Raw genomic sequence first — 18289 nt, forward strand, 5'->3', positions numbered from 1 at the left:
ATACAATAAAACCACACATGGGCACCTCTGAATAAACTGTAACAAACAAAAGATAAAGAGAAAATTTGAGAGCAACCTAAGAAACACAACCTTTTAGGTCCTGGCTGGTTGGCTCAGTGGTAGAGTGTTGGCCTAGTGTGTAGATGTCCCAGATTCAATTACCAGTCAAGGCACACAGAAGAAGTGACCATCTGATTCTCCACCCCTCCCTCTTATCTCTCTCTTTTCCCTTCCTGCAGCCATGGCTCAATGGAGCCTCCACCTAAAGGTGCTAAAAGTAGCTTGGTAGTGAGCATAGCCACAGATGGGGGTTGCCAGGTGGATCCTGCTTGGGGCACATGCGGGAGTCTATCTCTCTGTCTCCCTTCCTCTCACTTGGAAAAGAAGAAAAGAGAGGCCCTGGCTGGTTGGCCCAGTGGTGGAGCGTCGGCCTGGTGTGCAGAGGTCCTGGGTTCGATTCCCAGCCAGGGCACACAGGAGAAGCGCCCATCTGTTTCTCCACCCCTCCCCCTCTCCTTCCTCTCTGTCTCTCTTTTCCCCTCCCACAGCGGAGGCTCCATTGGGGCAAGGATGGCCCGGGCGCTGGGGATGGCTCCTTGGCCTCTGCCCCGGGCGATAGAGTGGCTCTGGTCGTGGCAAAGTGACGCCCCGGAGGGGTAGAGCATCGCCCCCTGGTGGGCATGCTGGGTGGAACCCTGTTGGGCGCATGCGGGAGTCTGTCTGACTGTCTCTCCCTGTTTCTAGCTTCAGAAAAAATACAAAAATAAATAAATAAATAAATAAAAATAACACAACACTTTAAATAAAAAAGAACAATGATTTCAAGTTCCACTGACTTGTCATCATAAACTTGTAGTTCTCAACAGAAAATACGAAAGTTTCTTTAAACAGTAACAATTAAAAAAAAAAAAAAAAGACTATAGGCCCTGGCCAGTTGGCTCAGCGGTAGAGCATCGGCCTGGCATGCGGGGGACCCGGGTTCGATTCCCAGCCAGGGCACATAGGAGAAGTGCCCATTTGTTTCTCCATCCCCCCCCCTCCCTTCCTCTCTGTCTCTCTCTTCCCCTCCCGCAGCCAAGGCTCCATTGGAGCAAAGATGGCCCGGGCGCTGGGGATGGCTCCTTGGCCTCTGCCCCAGGCGCTAGAGTGGCTCTGGTCACCGCAGAGCGACGCCCTGGGGGGGCAGAGCATCGCCCCCTGGTGGACAGAGCATCGCCCCTGGTGGGCATGCCGGGTGGATCCCGGTTGGGCGCATGCGGGAGTTCGTCTGTCTCTCCCCGTTTCCAGCTTCAGAAAAATACAAAAAAAAAAAAAAAAAGACTGTAAACAAAGAGTTCTATAATCATAGAAACTATTAAAAAAAAACTAAATGAAGACTTTTTTTCAAATAAAAGTAAATGGAGAAGTTAATACAAATACTAAAGGAAGTTCTCCAGGCTGAAGTATAACTAATGAAAACTTGGATCTTCAGGAAGAAAAATAATTAAAATGGTAAGAAAAAAATAAAATAATTAGCATAAAAATATTAATGAGTGAAACAGTAGACAAACAATAGATAAGATGAACAAAGCTAAAGAAAAAAAAATATGATAAACTCCCAGGCAAACTAATCAAGCAAACAAAAGAATGATCACAAATTACAAAATATACCAATATCAGAAATAAAAAATTATCAATATAGATTCAATAGACATCAAAAAGATTGGTCCTGGCCAGTTGGCTCAGTGTGGAGCGTCAGCCTGGCATGCGGGAGTCCCGGGTTCGATTCCCGGCCAGGGCACATAGGAGAAGCGCCCATGTGCTTCTCCACCCCTCCCCCTCTCCTTCCTCTCTGTCTCTCTCTTCCCCTCCGCAGCCAAGGCTCCATTGGAGCAAAAGATGGCCCGGGCGCTGGGGATGGCTCCTTGGCCTCTGCCTCAGGCGCTAGAGTGGCTCTGGTAGAGACAGGGCAGTGCCCGGGATGGGCATAGCATCGCCCCCTGGTGGGCGTGCTGGGTGGATCCCGGTCAGGCGCATTTGGGAGTCTGTCTGACTGCCTCCCCGTTTCCAGCTTCAGAAAAATAAAATAAATAAATAAATAAAATTTTAAAAAAAGTAAAAATTATGAAATTTATAACAACAAATTAATGAACTTAAGTGAAATGGCTAATTTCTTGAAAAACAAAACTTATCACAAGTAACAAAGATTACAGTATCTAAATAGCCTTATTTATCTTAAACAAATAAATTCTTTATCAGAACTTTCACACAGAAAACAATGTTTATGGTTTCACCGGTGAATTCTTTCACATATTTAAGGAAGACATAACATCAATCTGACACTCAATGTTGACAAAATAGAACATAAGTTTAAAAAGAAAGTCCCAACTCATTTTATAAAGTTAGAAAAATCCTGATGTCAAAACCTCTCAATGATATTTCAGTAAAAGAAAACAAGAGAATAGCTTTCATGAACATAGATAAATAAATCCACATGAAAGAGTAGAAAATCTAAGCCAACAATATATAAAGTGAGTAATACCCCATGACAAAGGGATTTAACCAGAAATGCACAGTTGGTATAATATTTAAAGCTCAACTAATTAGCAATATTAACAAAACAAGGAAGAATCATGACCATTTCAATAACCACAGAAAAGCATTTCACGAAATGCAAAGTCATTCATGATTTTTTAGAAAAGTATTAATAAACTAATAGACTCTCAACTTCTGTTTAACATCGTACAATTGGTCTTAAGCAGTATAATAAAACAAGAAAAATAATTAAAAAGCATAAATATTGGAAAAGAAGTAAAACTGTATTTGAAGATTACATTGTTTACAAGGGATATCAACAAATCTACAAAACAGCTGCTAGAAATAAAAAGTAAATTTGGCAAGGTTATGTATTACACAGATAATATTAACAATACATTATATATTTGTATATTAGCAGAAAATTACTAGAAACTGAAAGCTAAAAACTAATTCAATTTATAGTAAGATCAAAACTCAGATATAGAAACGATGACATAGTGACATTTACAACATGGAGGGACCTTGAGAATGTTATACTGAGTGAAACAAGTAAATCAGAAAAAGCTAAGAACTATATGATTTCACACATAGGTGGGATATAAAACTGAGACTCATGGACATAGATAAAAGTGAAGTGGTTATTAGGGGGAAGGGAATGTGGGGGAGGAGGAAGGGAATTTGAGAGAACGGGAGGGAGGATGTAAAGAGGGACAAATACAAGATGACAGAAAATGATTTGACTTTGGGTGATGGGTATACAACATAATCAGCAGTTCAAATGCTATAGAAATGTTCACCTGAAACCTATGAACTCTATTGATCAATGTTACCCTGTTAAAGTTAATTTTCTAAATAAAAAAAGAAAAACTTAAAATACTTATGAAAAAAATTAACTACAGTCATTCAAGCCTTCTACACTTAAAACTACAAAATATTCTTAGATAAATTTTAAAAGATCTAAATAGCCTGATCAGGCCGTGGTGCAGTGGATAGAGCGTCAGACTGGGATGCGGAAGACCCAGGTTCGAGACCCTGAGGTCGCCAGCTTGAGCGTGGGCTCATCTGGTTTGAGAAAAAAAAAAGCTCACTGGTTTGAGCCCAAGGTAGCTGGCTGGAGCAAGGGGTTACTCGGTCTGCTGAAGGCCCGCGGTCAAGGCACATATTAAGAAAGCAGTCAATGAACAACTAAGGTGTTGCAACGCGCAATGAAAAAACTAATGATTGATGCTTCTCATCTTCTCATCTCTCCGTCCCTGTCTGTCTGTCCCTGTCTATCCCTCTCTCTGACTCTCTCTCTCAAATTAATTAATTAATTAATTAATAAAATAAAAGACCTAAATAAATGAAAAGACATAACAATGGAATAGTCAATGTTGTTAAAATGTTAATTCTCCCTGAAATAATCTACAGAAATACTAAACAATAAAGACTTAATCTCAGGAAACTTTTAAAGTAAAATTATAAATTAATTATAAAATATATATGTAATAATGCAAAGAATGTAGAATACTCAGCATATCTTTGAAAAAAATGTGGTTAACTTATACTACCCGACTTCAGGATTTCTATTAAGGTAAGATATAGGGATACACACAGAGAGAGAGCTCAATGAAACAGAATAGACTGCCCAGAAATTAAACCACACTTATATCATTATTTAATTCTCTACAAAGGTGACAAAATCCAATAGGGTGTAGAAAGTCTTTAATTCCAATCAGCAAATTGTGATAGAACAGTGAAAAGTCATTTAAAAAAATATAACTCTTGACCTCTATCTTCATACCACACATACAAAAATTAATGTGTTTGATGGATCACATGCCTAAAATCAAAAGCTAAAACCATTACAGCTTTGGAAGACATAAAGGAGAATAGGTTCATGATTTAAGGATTGACAAAGGGATTTAGACAGCATATAGAAAACAAAAACCATAACAGAAAAATACTGATAAATTAAAATTCATCAAAATTAAAATTTCTGCTCACTTAAAGGCATTATTTAAAAAACAAACAAGGAAGCAATGTAATGGGAGGAAATATTCACAAGGCATGTATCTGACAAATGACTAATATCCACAATAGAGCAAAAAAATCTTGAACAGGCATGTCACAATGGAAGATGCGCAAATGGCCAAAGAACACATGAAAAAGTGTTTAATACCGTTAGTCAAATACAAAATAATATCATAAGATGGCAATACAAACTCACCAGAATGACAAAACTTAAAAAGATATATTATCAAATGTTGGAAAGTGTGGAACCATCAAAACTGTCAAACATATTTGGTGGGAATTTAAAATATACAACCACTTTTTTTTTCTAATTGGTCTGGCATCATAAAACTAAATATATGCTTATCCTGCGACCCATTGCCTCTTCAGGGTATTGACCCCCAAATATATGTCTATATCTATGTCTACATCTACGTCTACATCTATGTCTATACCTATCAATATAGCAAATATGTATAATATATAATATATACTGCTCAAAAATTAGGGGAGGGCCTGGCAGGCTGGCTCAGTGGTAGAGTATCGACCCAGCATGTGGAAGTCTTGGGTTCGATTCCCAGCCAGAGCACACAGGAGAAGCGCCTATCTGCTTCTCCACCTTTCCCCCTCTCCTTTCTCTCTATCTCTCTCTTCCCCTCCTGCAGCCAAGACTCCACTGGAGCAAAGTTGGCCCAGGCACTGAGGATGTCCCCATAGCCTCCACCTCAGATGCTAGAATGGCTCCAGTTGCAATGGAGCAATGCCCCAGATGGGCAGAACATCACCCCCTAGTGGGCTTGCCAAGTGGATCCGGTCAGGCGCATGCAGAAGTCTGTCTCTCTGCCTCCCCACTTCTCACTTCAGAAAAATAAAAAATAAAAATTTTAATTAGGGGATATTTCAAAATGAATATGAAGCTATAAAATATCTCCTAATTTTTGTGAGCAGTATATGTATCACCACAAAAAGACTTATTTGGGAGTGTAGTATATTCATAACATGGAATACTACTGATAGTATGTGCTATACAGTTTCAATTATATAAGGTTTTGAACAGACAGAACTAATTTATAGTAGAGTGAGAAAAATAGAGCAATATCTGGATCTGGAGACTGAGGAAGGCTGATATTGATTGAAAGAAGCCTGAGGGATAAATGTGGAAATGCAGAGGTTATTGAATATATAGTCCCTACCTCAAGAAGCTCATACTATAGTGACTTTACCAATATCACATAGCCAGTACATAGCTGGCCAATATAATCCAAGTTCAACACTACCCAAGGTAAGCTACCACAATATTTGTAAAAAAGTCAGGCATTAATCCTTGACTAAATATGGCAGCTCTCCTTTCCATTTTCTATTACCTCTATCTCTGACATTTCAAAGGTCACACAATGAGATGGAGAATTCAAAGGAGTTTAAGAAGTCCTGAATTTAAGTAATCAGTTAAAATTTGTGTTTCTTAGAGCCTAATGTGGATTTCACATCCCAATTTCCAAACCAGAGCTATTCCATTTTTACCTGCTTTACATATTGAGTTAGTTTTTTAAGAAAGTGCTTTCTGATAAAAACAAAATTACGAGGCAAAATAAAGAGTCTTTAAATTTTAAGATACTATAATTTTAAAGTTCAATAGCTTTTTTCATTTTGCCCAAAAAAAGTGCTCACACATATTTCTGATATACTTAAACCTTTTCATTTTCAGAAGCCAAACTCAAATTGTAAGTCAGTCCTAGAAATTCTTTTGCTTGCTATATGAATCTTTGTCCTTCATAGATGGTTATGAAGACAGCCATAGCACATATAAAATGAATTGAATTCATATTACTATTCAGTGAATATTGCCAGAGTTATACAGAAAAAAGTTTATAAGTAATTATCTTCTTTGAGTTTTCTAAGATCTAAAAGTTTATAATAAAAAAGTATAGTAACATTTATCAGTCATCCACAAAAGCAATAACTGTATAAAAAGTTCTTTCAATAAAGAAAATACTTAGAGACTTTTTATCAGTATCAGATTAAGTATTTATTGTAATAACTGTGGCTTATAGTGAAGGTCCACAATAAAGATTCAAGTAAAAATGTCAATGATATATATCTATGAATTAAAATTCATTTTGACTAGAAATGTAGAGAATCATTAAGATAACCTTTATGGCCTAAAGTATATAATTTTATATATAATTATTAAATATTTAACAAGGTTTATATACATACATAATAAATGAATGTGTGTATGCACATGTGTGTGCACGTGTATCAGACTATCGACTGGCTCTATACTTCAAAATACAGACTGTTCATGAGATATGGTCCCAACATGATATACCAATTTTGCTGTGCTTCTACCAACTCCACACAATGCACACTGTAAATACTGTACTCTCAGAGCTACGAAAAGTAAGCATGCTAGTCTGTCAATGTCAAAGTAGCCATTCATATGCCATGATAAATAACAATTGTCTGTGTCAAAAATCCTGAACATACAGTGATGGCTTCATTATAAACCAAAGCAATATTAAATGCTATGTAAATGACTAAATACTTCTAACCAAAAACACTACCAGACTAAATAAGTAAACATTTATTTTACAAATTCAAATTTTATTTTAAATACTATTAATGTTTTAGAACTGTGGAAATGTTTCAGTGAAAAAGAGTCCATTTACACTAGGTGATTTTAAGCTTCCCATTTTTTAAAAATAATTAGAGTGTCCCTGTGACTTAATGTCAAATTAACACTACTGAGAGAGTAAAGTGATACAGTACTAACAAATAGTGGAAGACAGCAGGCATGAACTAGGACTAGTTCAGATAAAACAAGAACTTATTTATGGTTAACTTACTTATAATTAAAAAACCAACAAATCCAAATATTCTTTGGTCTACTAAGTGTTTTTATTTACTCTTTCATTTAATATGAAAGTCTGCATATATTTTTCAATTGAATTTATTAGGGTAACACTAGTTAAAATAATTAATATGAAATGCTGCACATGTATACAGAAGGGAGAGAAAAACTGTCTTCAGTATCTATTCTGAGTAAATCTAGTCCTATTATGCCCCTCTGTGGCCAGCCAGTACAGCAAATTCACTGTCACACATTTGTTGACAATGAAATAATTACATCTGGAGAAAAACACATATTTCTTCACTGTATTAAAATGATTACTAAAAATCAGTTTATGGAAAAACTTAGGGTATATTAAGTATATCTTCCAGAAATTTTATGACAAAAGATAGAAATCATCTTTCAACTAGAGTTCAAAGCAACTAATCACTCAGTGCAGTGAACTATATTAAAAATATATCTTCTAAAAAATATATATATATATATATATCTTCTAACATCCCAATATTTATGTTTCCTTCCAAAGACAAGATCACAAAATTTAGATTTCATAATGAATTTAGTACTTGAGGACTTCTACTGGCAACAAGAGCCATTATCTTTGTATCTGAATTAATTAAATTTGGGAAAAATAAGTTTAGAGTAGGAAAACTTCATAACAATAATTTAAGTGACATTTCATTAAAGCCTATCAGGTGGATTGACTTAGGACACTATTTTTTTTTCTTGCTGAACCTTCAGTTTATTATTTTAGCTGTAAAAGAACAGATGATATCCTGCCACCTCTTTTAAGCACTAAAATGATACTCGAGAACCACAATAATATGAGAATAAGAACTTTCAGGGCCCTGGCCAGGTGGCTCAGTTGGTTAGAGCATGCACCACGTTTGTGGGTTCGATCTCCTATCAGGACCACAGACATGAGGCAACCAATGGGTGCATGAATGGGTGGAACAACAAATCAATGTTTCTCTCTCTCTCTTTCTCTTCCTTTCTCTCTCTAAAATGCATAAATAATTTTTAAAAGAACTCTCAGTTTGAAACATAAGGACTGTGCTATATAATTTCCAACAAAAAGTTAGTCTAACATAGTATAACAATTTTCATTCACAACTAAATATCAATTATTCATTTCAGGGGTCCCCAAACTTTTTATACAGGGGGCCAGTTCACTGTCCCTCAGACCATTGGAGGGCTGCCACATACAGTGCTCCTCTCACTGACCACCAATGAAAGAGATGCCCCTTCCGGAAGTGCGACGGGGGCAGATAAATGGCCTCAGGGAACCACATGCAGCCCACCGGCTGTAGTTTGGGGACGCCTGCTAGATAATAAAATTCTTTAACTATATTAATCTCTAGTTCAGTGAGTTATGCAACATAACTAAATTATTGGTGTCTTTAAAATCTTTGCTCCTTTGGCAAGATGAACCTGGAAATAGTTTTGGAGGAATTCCTTTGAGAAATTTTCATCTTTTGAAGTTTTATTGTTAATATGTCACGAAAGGATACTGCCCTGTCATTGACAAGCTGAAGAAAGTTGAGTTGAAGATTTAGGGATAAGATTGAGGACCTAGAAACAGTCTCAAGAAAACTACTTGAAAGGGTCCCTTTTAATAAAATGTTATCTACAATTGATGCAGGGTACTATTCTAGTATTTCTCTTAGAAAACAATTTAGAAGAAAATATAATCTAATTGTCCATATCCCTAATGTTATTTTCTATCAGTTTAAAGATGTAATTAATGGCATAGTACAAATACTGAATATTTCATTTTAACTATTCCAAAGAAATGATTACTATCCATGTACTAACAAGCAAACTGTTCTCTCCAGAGGTGATAGTTATATAATTGATACTGCAAATCTCAAGAGCATAATGTCCAGTCCATGAAGTTGAAAGGCCCATTGTTTAGAAAAAAAATCTTAAGTTGTAATTTAACATCTTCTGATGACATGCTCAAGTCATTCTTTTCCATTTTTGTTTCTTCAAGGATGATTGTTGTAGTCTACATTTTTCTGATTCAATGTTAATGAAATGTTAATACTGAGATATCTGTATTTTTTTGAAATCTAAGCAGAATAATAACTTAAAAAGACCACATGTCTGATTTAAACACAAAGTAACTAAAACATTAAAATATGTGGAGGGTTCATTACTAGCACATTCTTATAAATTTATTTTTACTTTGTACTTCTAAAATAATAGCTATTTGTAAACTGGTTTTGACTGATTTTATAAGAAAATGAAGTACTTGATTAATTATAAAGAGCAATAGATTTATTTGTGATAAAAATGCCTTATGCTTTTATAAGACCAAGAAGTTAAGAGCATAGGCAGGGATATTTTTCCTAAAACAGAATAAATTATGTGATTAATTGGTAGTTTCAGATAATTTAGGTAAAGCCTTAAAATAAGTTAAATAAGACTAGTCTTACAGAATCCTTAGAAATGCCACAATTTTATGTTTAATTACAGCAGCATAAAATTTCAGATTTTTAATAATGAGAGCATTGCAATTATATGATAATAAAAGAAACTTGAGGGCAAAAGCAAATGTATAGTAATAGAGATGCATACATTCCCTCAAAAAATAGATACTCTCATATTTTAAAACAAGTAACATTTACTTTAAAATTAATCCCATACCATGTTGTTAATAACACAATTTCTAAAGTGAATACATATCCAGCCCTAATATTAATATTTTTAAAACATATAAATCCTTGGCAGGAAAAAAGAAAAACCAAACAAGGAAAAGAATTATGAAGGATGAGCACAAATCCTAAATCTCTGGTAGCTTCAGGTCATGGAATTTTTAAGAAAGGCATACTTCCTCTTTACTTAAATCTATACAGAGTATTTTTATCATAAATCACACACTTAAACAATGTATTACTAAATAAAAACCCCACTATCTTAAAATATAGCCTATTACAGAAAATCATAGCATGTCATATAATATTATATATTTTACATTAGTCAGAAAACAAAACAAAAAAAATTAAATTAGTTCATTGAACTGAACTGCACTGAGGAAAAACATGAAATTTTATAAAAGGAAATATGCTGTTCCATATTCAATGGAAAGGTCATAGATATATTTATCAATGGTAAACATTTTAAGTGCCTACAAATTTATAAAGCCTCCTTTACATTTGTTAAATTAAAACACATACATCCTGTTAACAGACATATTCTAATCTCTAAAATAGGCTGCCTCACATTGTTCAAAGACCCTAAAAGGAAGAGACCAGTAAAACCATTCAATATTCTATGCACTATTACTTTTCCCTCAGTTTCCAGAAGGGTTTAATGCATTATCATTTCTTTTTTCAGTATGTCTCCATATATATCTAGTTAAAATGGGTTTGTTTGTTTTTTCTATACTATGGATAAAAATTCTCAAAGGGCAAACAACTTAAAGGAGGGAAAAACTGGATAATAAAACTACTTTTTAAAAGCATTCTTTAACGGGGTATCTCTTTTACTGCAAGCTAGAAAACCATCTAAAACACATGTTCATAATTTAACAACCTTCATCACAAAAGAAAAACAAAAAACAAAAAAACAAAAACAAAAAGTGATCAGGTTGAAAAGCAACAGAATTTGTAACAAAGCATCCTTCCAAACTAGGTAATCCAATACAAAGCATTGTTAGCAGTTCCATAATATAGCTTGTTTAAAAGTGATTATTGATCTACCCTGCATAGAGAAATATCTTAGACCTAGAAAACATCTTCTGCATGTTTTGCAAAGAGCATGCATGACTGCTAATTCACATTTTCCAGCAAATCACATATGATTATAGAGCCCCATCTCTATATATACAATATAATCACTGCCAAGATCACAAAGAAAAAGATATCAGGCATTTAAGTTAATCCTTTCACTTATTAGAAAATGAAATCACTAAAAACAGCCTGTATGTTTCAGAGGTCAAGCTAGTTAAATTTAAGATGCTTTCTGTGCTCTGAAGTAAGCTTGTTTTCCATTTAAAATTAATTAAGATAACTACATAAAATTTTATATTTCTGATGAAAAGACAGCACCCTTAAAATGCTAATATTTCAATACAGAACAATTTTTATAAACACATAAGATTATTATTCTGAAAATACCAATACTAAAAGAATATATAGTTTAGCTTTACTCACCTTGCATTGTTCAGCGTTTGTCCAAAAAGCTCATTTTGTAAAATATTTGGTGGGGATGAAAAAACCCCATGAAAATGAGATAAAACAGAATTGCAGACCTGGCGCAATGTCTCAAATTGCATTTTCCTTCTTTTTTTTTCCTCCCTTCTCTTATTTTTCCTTACCACCTGTCTTTAAAGTCATCTATTTGCAGACACCATCAAATAAAAATATGCCAATCAAGTTCCAAATTTCTCCTGAGCTCTGTAAAAACTGTGCTTAAATGAGCAGAGGTTGATAGTTAATTGTACAGTCATTATTCTTCTAATTCAGTCGTGGAAGATTCGGTACCCGTGCAGCTTTCGGCTTTCTCCTGACTGTAGCAAGAATTCTAAACAGCAGTAAGCTTTTTGGGCATTCCCAGCTGAAGTGTGAAGCTGAGCTGCTTTCATGTACTCTACTCATATTTCTCTAAGCCTATTAAAAACACGCAATGAATAGATGCTGTCGTCAGGAATTTCAGCACATCTGGCTGCCAGCAATAAAATCTAAGAAGTAATAAAAATGGGGACAAGGTATCTTCTCAATGTTACTACTAGGTAAAAAGAAGAGAAATTATGCCTTTCCCAACCCTTTTCTCTTCCCCTGAAAAATAAATAATTCCAGCAACAGAGGATATAGGTCTCTTCAATGTTCAAGCTGCTGCATTGGACCTGAACACCCTAAAAATAAGTTGTACATCTTTCTTTTGATATCATGAAGCAATAAAAATATGATAGACCATAGAGCTTTTACTGCCTGCATTTATAATGCCACACTGCTAAAGAAACATTTAGAAAACATGTACTTCATCATGTTAATTTTTTATTTAATTTTAAAATGTCTTCATTTATTTATTTAAGAAGTCAATAGCTCAATCTAGTCCCTTTTTAAAGGGTATACATTGTGATTACATGATTGTTTATGTAATTTTGGAGAAAAAATATATTCTAACAATTAAAATTCACTTAAACAGTATACATAAATATGAACTTTTCCAGAAATCAAAAAACTCAACTAATGCCAATGAGGCTTTATTAATTACTCTTAATTTCTTTCAGAAATGGTGGTCATAGCATCTTTCAGAAAAGGATGTTTCCTGGCAGCTCCAGTAGTCCTAGAACACACCAGATTACCACCCAGTCTCAATGAATAGTGCTAGTTTACATAACATTACAGGTTATTCTATATCCAAGTGCATCCATCTTTCAACAAAAGATTCTCTAAAAGTGTGAAAACCAAAATTTAAAAATCAACACACTTATATGGATGATTAATATATTTATTGATCTTTAATTTCTCCTACACCGCTACATTTATTTACAGATACATCCCTTTTAACCCTTTTTTACCTCAACTTTTAGCCCTAACTCCTTCCATTCCCTTCAGCACATATACCACTATCAATAAATAGGTATATAAATATGCTAAGAAGTTTTTTTTAATTGGTAAATTCTTTTTTGACGTGATAAGCATGTCACAAAAGAATACAAAATGATCATGTAATAATATAAATTTTTAAATGACACAAAAATTAATATTCTATAACAAATTTTTAAACAACTAATTTATTTTCTTTTATAAACTAAGATATTCAATTATGAGTCTGTCTTCAACTAACAGTGCTCCTATTTGCTTATTTAAGCTATAATTTTTATAGGTGCACACTAACCTATTTATGAAATATATATACAAACATATAAAGTATTTTTTGGTCTATAAAGTAGTTATAAATTTTTTTTTTATTTTTTTTTAATTTATTTATTCATTTTTAGAGAGGAGAGAGACAGAGGAGAGAGAGACAGAGAGAGAGAAGGGGGGAGGAGCTGGAAGCATCAACTCCCATATGTGCCTTGACCAGGCAGGCCCAGGGTTTTGAACCGGCGACCTCAGCATTTCCAGGTCGACGCTTTATCCACTGCGCCACCACAGGTCAAGCCTAAATTTATTTTTTAATATCCAGAAAACATTGTGAGTGGATGGTAATGTGACCATCATTTTTTAAAAATTTTTTATTGAGTTTATTGGGGTGACATTGGTTAAAATTATATGTGTCAGATGTACAAGTCTTTAATACATCATCTGTATATTGTATTGGTGTTCACCACCACCAAATCAAGTCTCCTTCCATCCTTTTATCCCCCTTTACCTTCCTTTATCTGCCCCCAATCTCCTTTCCTTCTGGTAATCACCATGCTATTGTTGGTGCCTATAACGTCTTTTTTTTCTTTGATTAATCCCTTTACTTTTTTCACCCAGTCCCCAACTCTGCTCCCCTCTAACTGATTTCTGTATCTATGAGCCTGTTTCCATTTTGCCTGTTAGTTTACTCTGTTCAGTAGATTCCACATATAAGTGAAGTCATATTGAGGCTGTAAGGAAGTAAAGATTACACAGCTCGTAAAAGATTTGAATGAAGGCCTTCACTTTGAACTCCATTTAAAATGCTCCTTCCCTATCATTCTATCTTCCATACATGTACACACATAAATAAACGCACACAGATACACACATCTATTTGTGAAGAGATCAGTCTCTATAGAGGAATTGAAAACTACCTCCCAGTAATCAATCAAGGATATTTCAATTAGAGCAAATATCTCACAATTTTCAACTAACAACTTCTGTTTAATTCAAACAGAAGTAACCTAATGTGCTTATTATAATTTTAAGCCTATGGCCATTAAGTTGATTTTTCATATCTATGAAAGTTCAATTTGTTAGTTGGAATATATATATATTTTTTTTAATTTTTATTTTATTTATTCATTTTAGAGAGGAGAGAGAGGGAGAGAGAGGAGAGAGAGACAGGGGGGAGGAGCTGGAAGCAGCAACTCCCATATGTGCCTTGACCAGGCAAGCCCAGGGTTTTGAACCAGCAACCTCAGCATTTCCAGGTCGATGCTTTATCCACTGCGCCACCACAGGTCAGGCGGAATATATATATTTTTAAGATTCTTAATAACCATACTATCTGTGATTTTAAAAATATATAAATATATGTATATATTTTCCCCCTGTGGGTGGATTCCATTTGTAAAAATAATCAAAACCCCTTTTGAAGCAAGTTTAGTTGATTACACAGCAAACTTTTCTTTGTTGTTAAAAAGAAAGTTTCTTTTGTGTTTCAAAATTGGATCTTAAGACAAAAATGGTCTAAGCAATGGAAACATCAATGGCATATGCATTAAAACATCTTCTTTGAAAGAGTAAACAATATAGTACTGCCTTTCTCAGAGCATTATTTCCTAGGTCTCAGGATACAACACACAATATTGATCAGCTTTTTCTTATCCTCAATATCCCACAAGCGACTTCTTCGGCTTTCCCACTCCATTACCACCTTTCACCTGCTCCTACTCATCCCTAAACACTCAAATGTCACTTTCTTAAGAACACTTTCTCTGATCTAGATTACACTCCCCATTTTTTTGTGTGACAGGGACAGAGGGGCGGGACAGATAGGGGCAGATAGACAGGAAGGGAGAGAGATGAAAAGCATCAATTCTTTGTAGCAGCACCTTAGTTGCTCATTGATTGCTTTCTCATATGTGCCTTGACTGGGGGGCTATAGCAGACCGAGTGACCCCTTGCTCAAGCCAGCGACCTTGGGCTCAAGCTGGTGAGCTTTGCTCAAACCAGATGAGCCTGTGCTTAATTAAGCTGGCAACCTCAGGGTTTCGAACCCTGGCCATCCGCGTCCCAGTCCGACGCTCTATCCACTGTGGCACCACCTGGTCAGGCATATCCCCCATTATACACTCTCATTGTGCCCTGTACTTGTTTCTCACAGCATTTGACAAAAGAGTAACAGTGTATTTGTATGAAAAAAGGTTGGACGTTTTTCACATTCAGGCCCATGAGGTTAAGACTCACATTTGTTTTTATTTGCCCAGAACAGTGCAGAGTAGGTGCTCAAGAAATATTTGTTGTATAAATAGATGCCTAAATTTTATTGAAAAATTAATTACTTTTTAGTCACATCCCATAGGTGACATAGGAAACCACTCAGGGCTTAATTTGGTTCTGTTTGTCTTAGCTTACTGCATGATGTTGTAAGTTATAAGGCTCATAGCAACCAAAAGTATTGTACTTTGCATGAACATTGCAACCTGTTATGAATATCCTGAATATTATAAAAATGTTTATAGTTAGTATTTGCTTTAAATTTTCTATACACTGCAAGCTCACAATTAAGAAATACTGTAGGCCTCTATGATAACAGAAACATGCACTTGGAGTCAAATGGCCTGGATATAAGTACTGACTCCAACTCTAACTACCCATAATATTTCATGATGTTCATGTTACATATCTGTGCTATGGTTTCTTCAAATGTAAGATAAGTTACATCACTTATTTCATAGAGCTATTATTGTAATATAAAACATGTAATATCTATAAATGCAATTTATACTCTAAAGTACATACTACGGGGAGTAACCTCACTATAAACTATCTAAGGAATCAAACTATTCAGACCAGAATTCTTATAATTATGCCCAGGTATATTTTATTTATCATATTTATTTGTGTACCAAATATTTATTGTATTTCTTTGTGCAAGGCTCTATCCTTCTTTGAATGCAAGGTCTCCAAGTAAAGTCAGCTCCGTGTTTACATTGAGTACAACAGAGAGGCATTAACTCTCACAAATGGTGGCAATCAGTTTCTCTGTGGCTGTTCTATTAGAATCACTAGGATCTCACTGAAATGACAATGCTAACTAGTTCTCACAGAAGAGGTAGCAAAGGAATTTCAATAAAGAAGATATCTAAAAAGCAAGCCATGTGTGGGATATAAAACTGAAAGCAACAAATGAACAAACAAAAAAAGCAAACAAAAACGCATAGGCACAGCCTGGTGGTCATCAGAGGGGAGGAGATCTGGGGGTAGTAAAAGGTAGAAGGGGTCAAATATATGGTGATGGAAGAAGATTCGACTTTGAGTGGTGGGTACATAATGCAATATACAGATGAGGTATCATATAATTGAAATCTATATAATCTTATTGACCAATGTCACCCCAATAAATTTAATTTAAAAAATAAACCAGTCAACACTTGAAGTTCAATCTAAAAATAATCAAGAAAATTCAAATAGAAATAATAACGTAATGTGTTTTTGTCTATTAAGTTGGCAAAGTATTGACCAGTGGGTCAGAGAACGGGCAGTCTCATACCATATTTATTGGTAGAATTATTCACTAGTAGAACCTTTTGAGAACTATTCAATAACATGTAACCAAAACTTGAAAAATGTTCAAAATCTAAGAGGACACTAGAAGAATAAACACCAAAATGAGTATTGATTATCTCTGGGTCAAAACACTGCAGACATTTTTCCATTATACTTTTTGATACACTAGCCAAAAGAAAGGCCCAAAGTTCCCTATGGTAGAGCACTCTAAAATTACAATGAAATCGTTTACCATAACATACAGGGTGGGGCAAAAGTAGATTTACAATTGTAAGTACATGAAACAAAGAGTTTATTCTTGTATTATTATTAATTATTATATTATTTCCATACGAGCAAATGTAAGTCTACTTTTGCCCCACCCTCTATTAAGTATTCGCTTTTGTTTAGCCATGCTCAAGTAAATGAAATACTTATATTATTAGTTTTCATGTGCTTAGCTACATCCATTAGTAGTATCCTCTCCTTTAACAGTAAGTTCTTAAAATTCTGCGTTAACTGAAATTATTTAATTAGTACCATGAACACCCAAATAAAAGGAGAAAACAAAACTTAGCACTAACATCTTTTCATCATCCCCAAAAATATATAACCTCTTAAATTAATTTAAGAGTCTTGTTTTACAAATGCCTAGTGGCTGAAGCTAAAGAAATTTGACACACACTCAAAAATTAAATGAAAAAATAAAAATTGTGCTCTTCTAAATTAATAACAACGCAGACCTGTTACTTGTAAGGCACAATCACTCATGGTATATTTAAATGTTATAATTTTAAATATCTCTGATTTATTTTAAAATTTTTTAAAGTACCAAACTTTTCTATCAAAATGTTCCATACATGTAAACATCTAAACATAGCTAATCAATTAATGAAACCATATGGTATATAATATGTACAATCCATAACAAAATCCCTGAAATGCTAATGAAATTTTTCATTTTATTAAAATATAGATCTGTAGTTCTACCTATATTATTGAAACAACTGCACTATTCTTCCATTGCATTATTCTTGGTCCATTGACCATCTGAACATCTGACTGATTAAAATCTGAGAAGAAATATGTATGGTCCAGGAACCAAGGTAGTTTTTTTATACATTTTTGCAAATGAAAGTCTTAGATACTAATATTTCTCTAAGGCAAGACCACAGACTTGTTCACCTCAGGGATAACAAATAAGCAAAGAAATAAAAGACAGAAGATAAGATTTCCAGAAAGAGAGAGAAAGAGAAGGGGCATTCAATAAAGATAGGTATATCCATTAGCAATGGTATATAGCTGATTCAACTTAGTGTGGACCAGACAACATATCCAGGTACAGAGGAAAGGAAGAATAGCCCAGACCTAAGTAAGCACACTGTAAATCTAAAGATTTAAAATAAAAATCAGAAAACAGTTTAGTTTAAAATACCAATAGTTTTGGTAACATGTTAATCAGTTGTTTCCTGATATACAAAAAAATTCTGTAGTATTTCCTGGGGCTTGAACTCTGTATCCAGTTTGACCAGTGCAGCTGAACATACTCCTTACAGTTTCTACCATATCATTCAGA

At 34.5% G+C, this 18289-nt stretch overlaps 1 protein-coding gene across 48 annotated transcripts in view; it reads right to left on the bottom strand.

Annotated features, from left to right (window-relative positions):
• Nucleotides 1-18289, bottom strand: part of RIMS2 (regulating synaptic membrane exocytosis 2) — a 653442-nt gene that overhangs the window by 405841 nt on the left and 229312 nt on the right. For 10 of the 48 annotated variants that reach the window (XM_066265892.1, XM_066265890.1, XM_066265870.1 and 7 more), the window contains exon 1: nucleotides 11518-11671. The exons of the other annotated variants lie outside the window; for them this stretch is intronic. In XM_066265892.1, the coding sequence (XP_066121989.1) occupies nucleotides 11518-11639 (122 nt within the window). In that variant the 5' untranslated portion in view covers nucleotides 11640-11671. Of the gene's footprint in view, nucleotides 1-11517; nucleotides 11672-18289 lie in introns of those variants that run through there. 48 annotated transcript variants of the gene reach the window in all.

The sequence above is a fragment of the Saccopteryx bilineata genome, chromosome 3, assembly GCF_036850765.1.
Source record: "Saccopteryx bilineata isolate mSacBil1 chromosome 3, mSacBil1_pri_phased_curated, whole genome shotgun sequence".
Lineage (NCBI taxonomy): Eukaryota > Metazoa > Chordata > Mammalia > Chiroptera > Emballonuridae > Saccopteryx > Saccopteryx bilineata.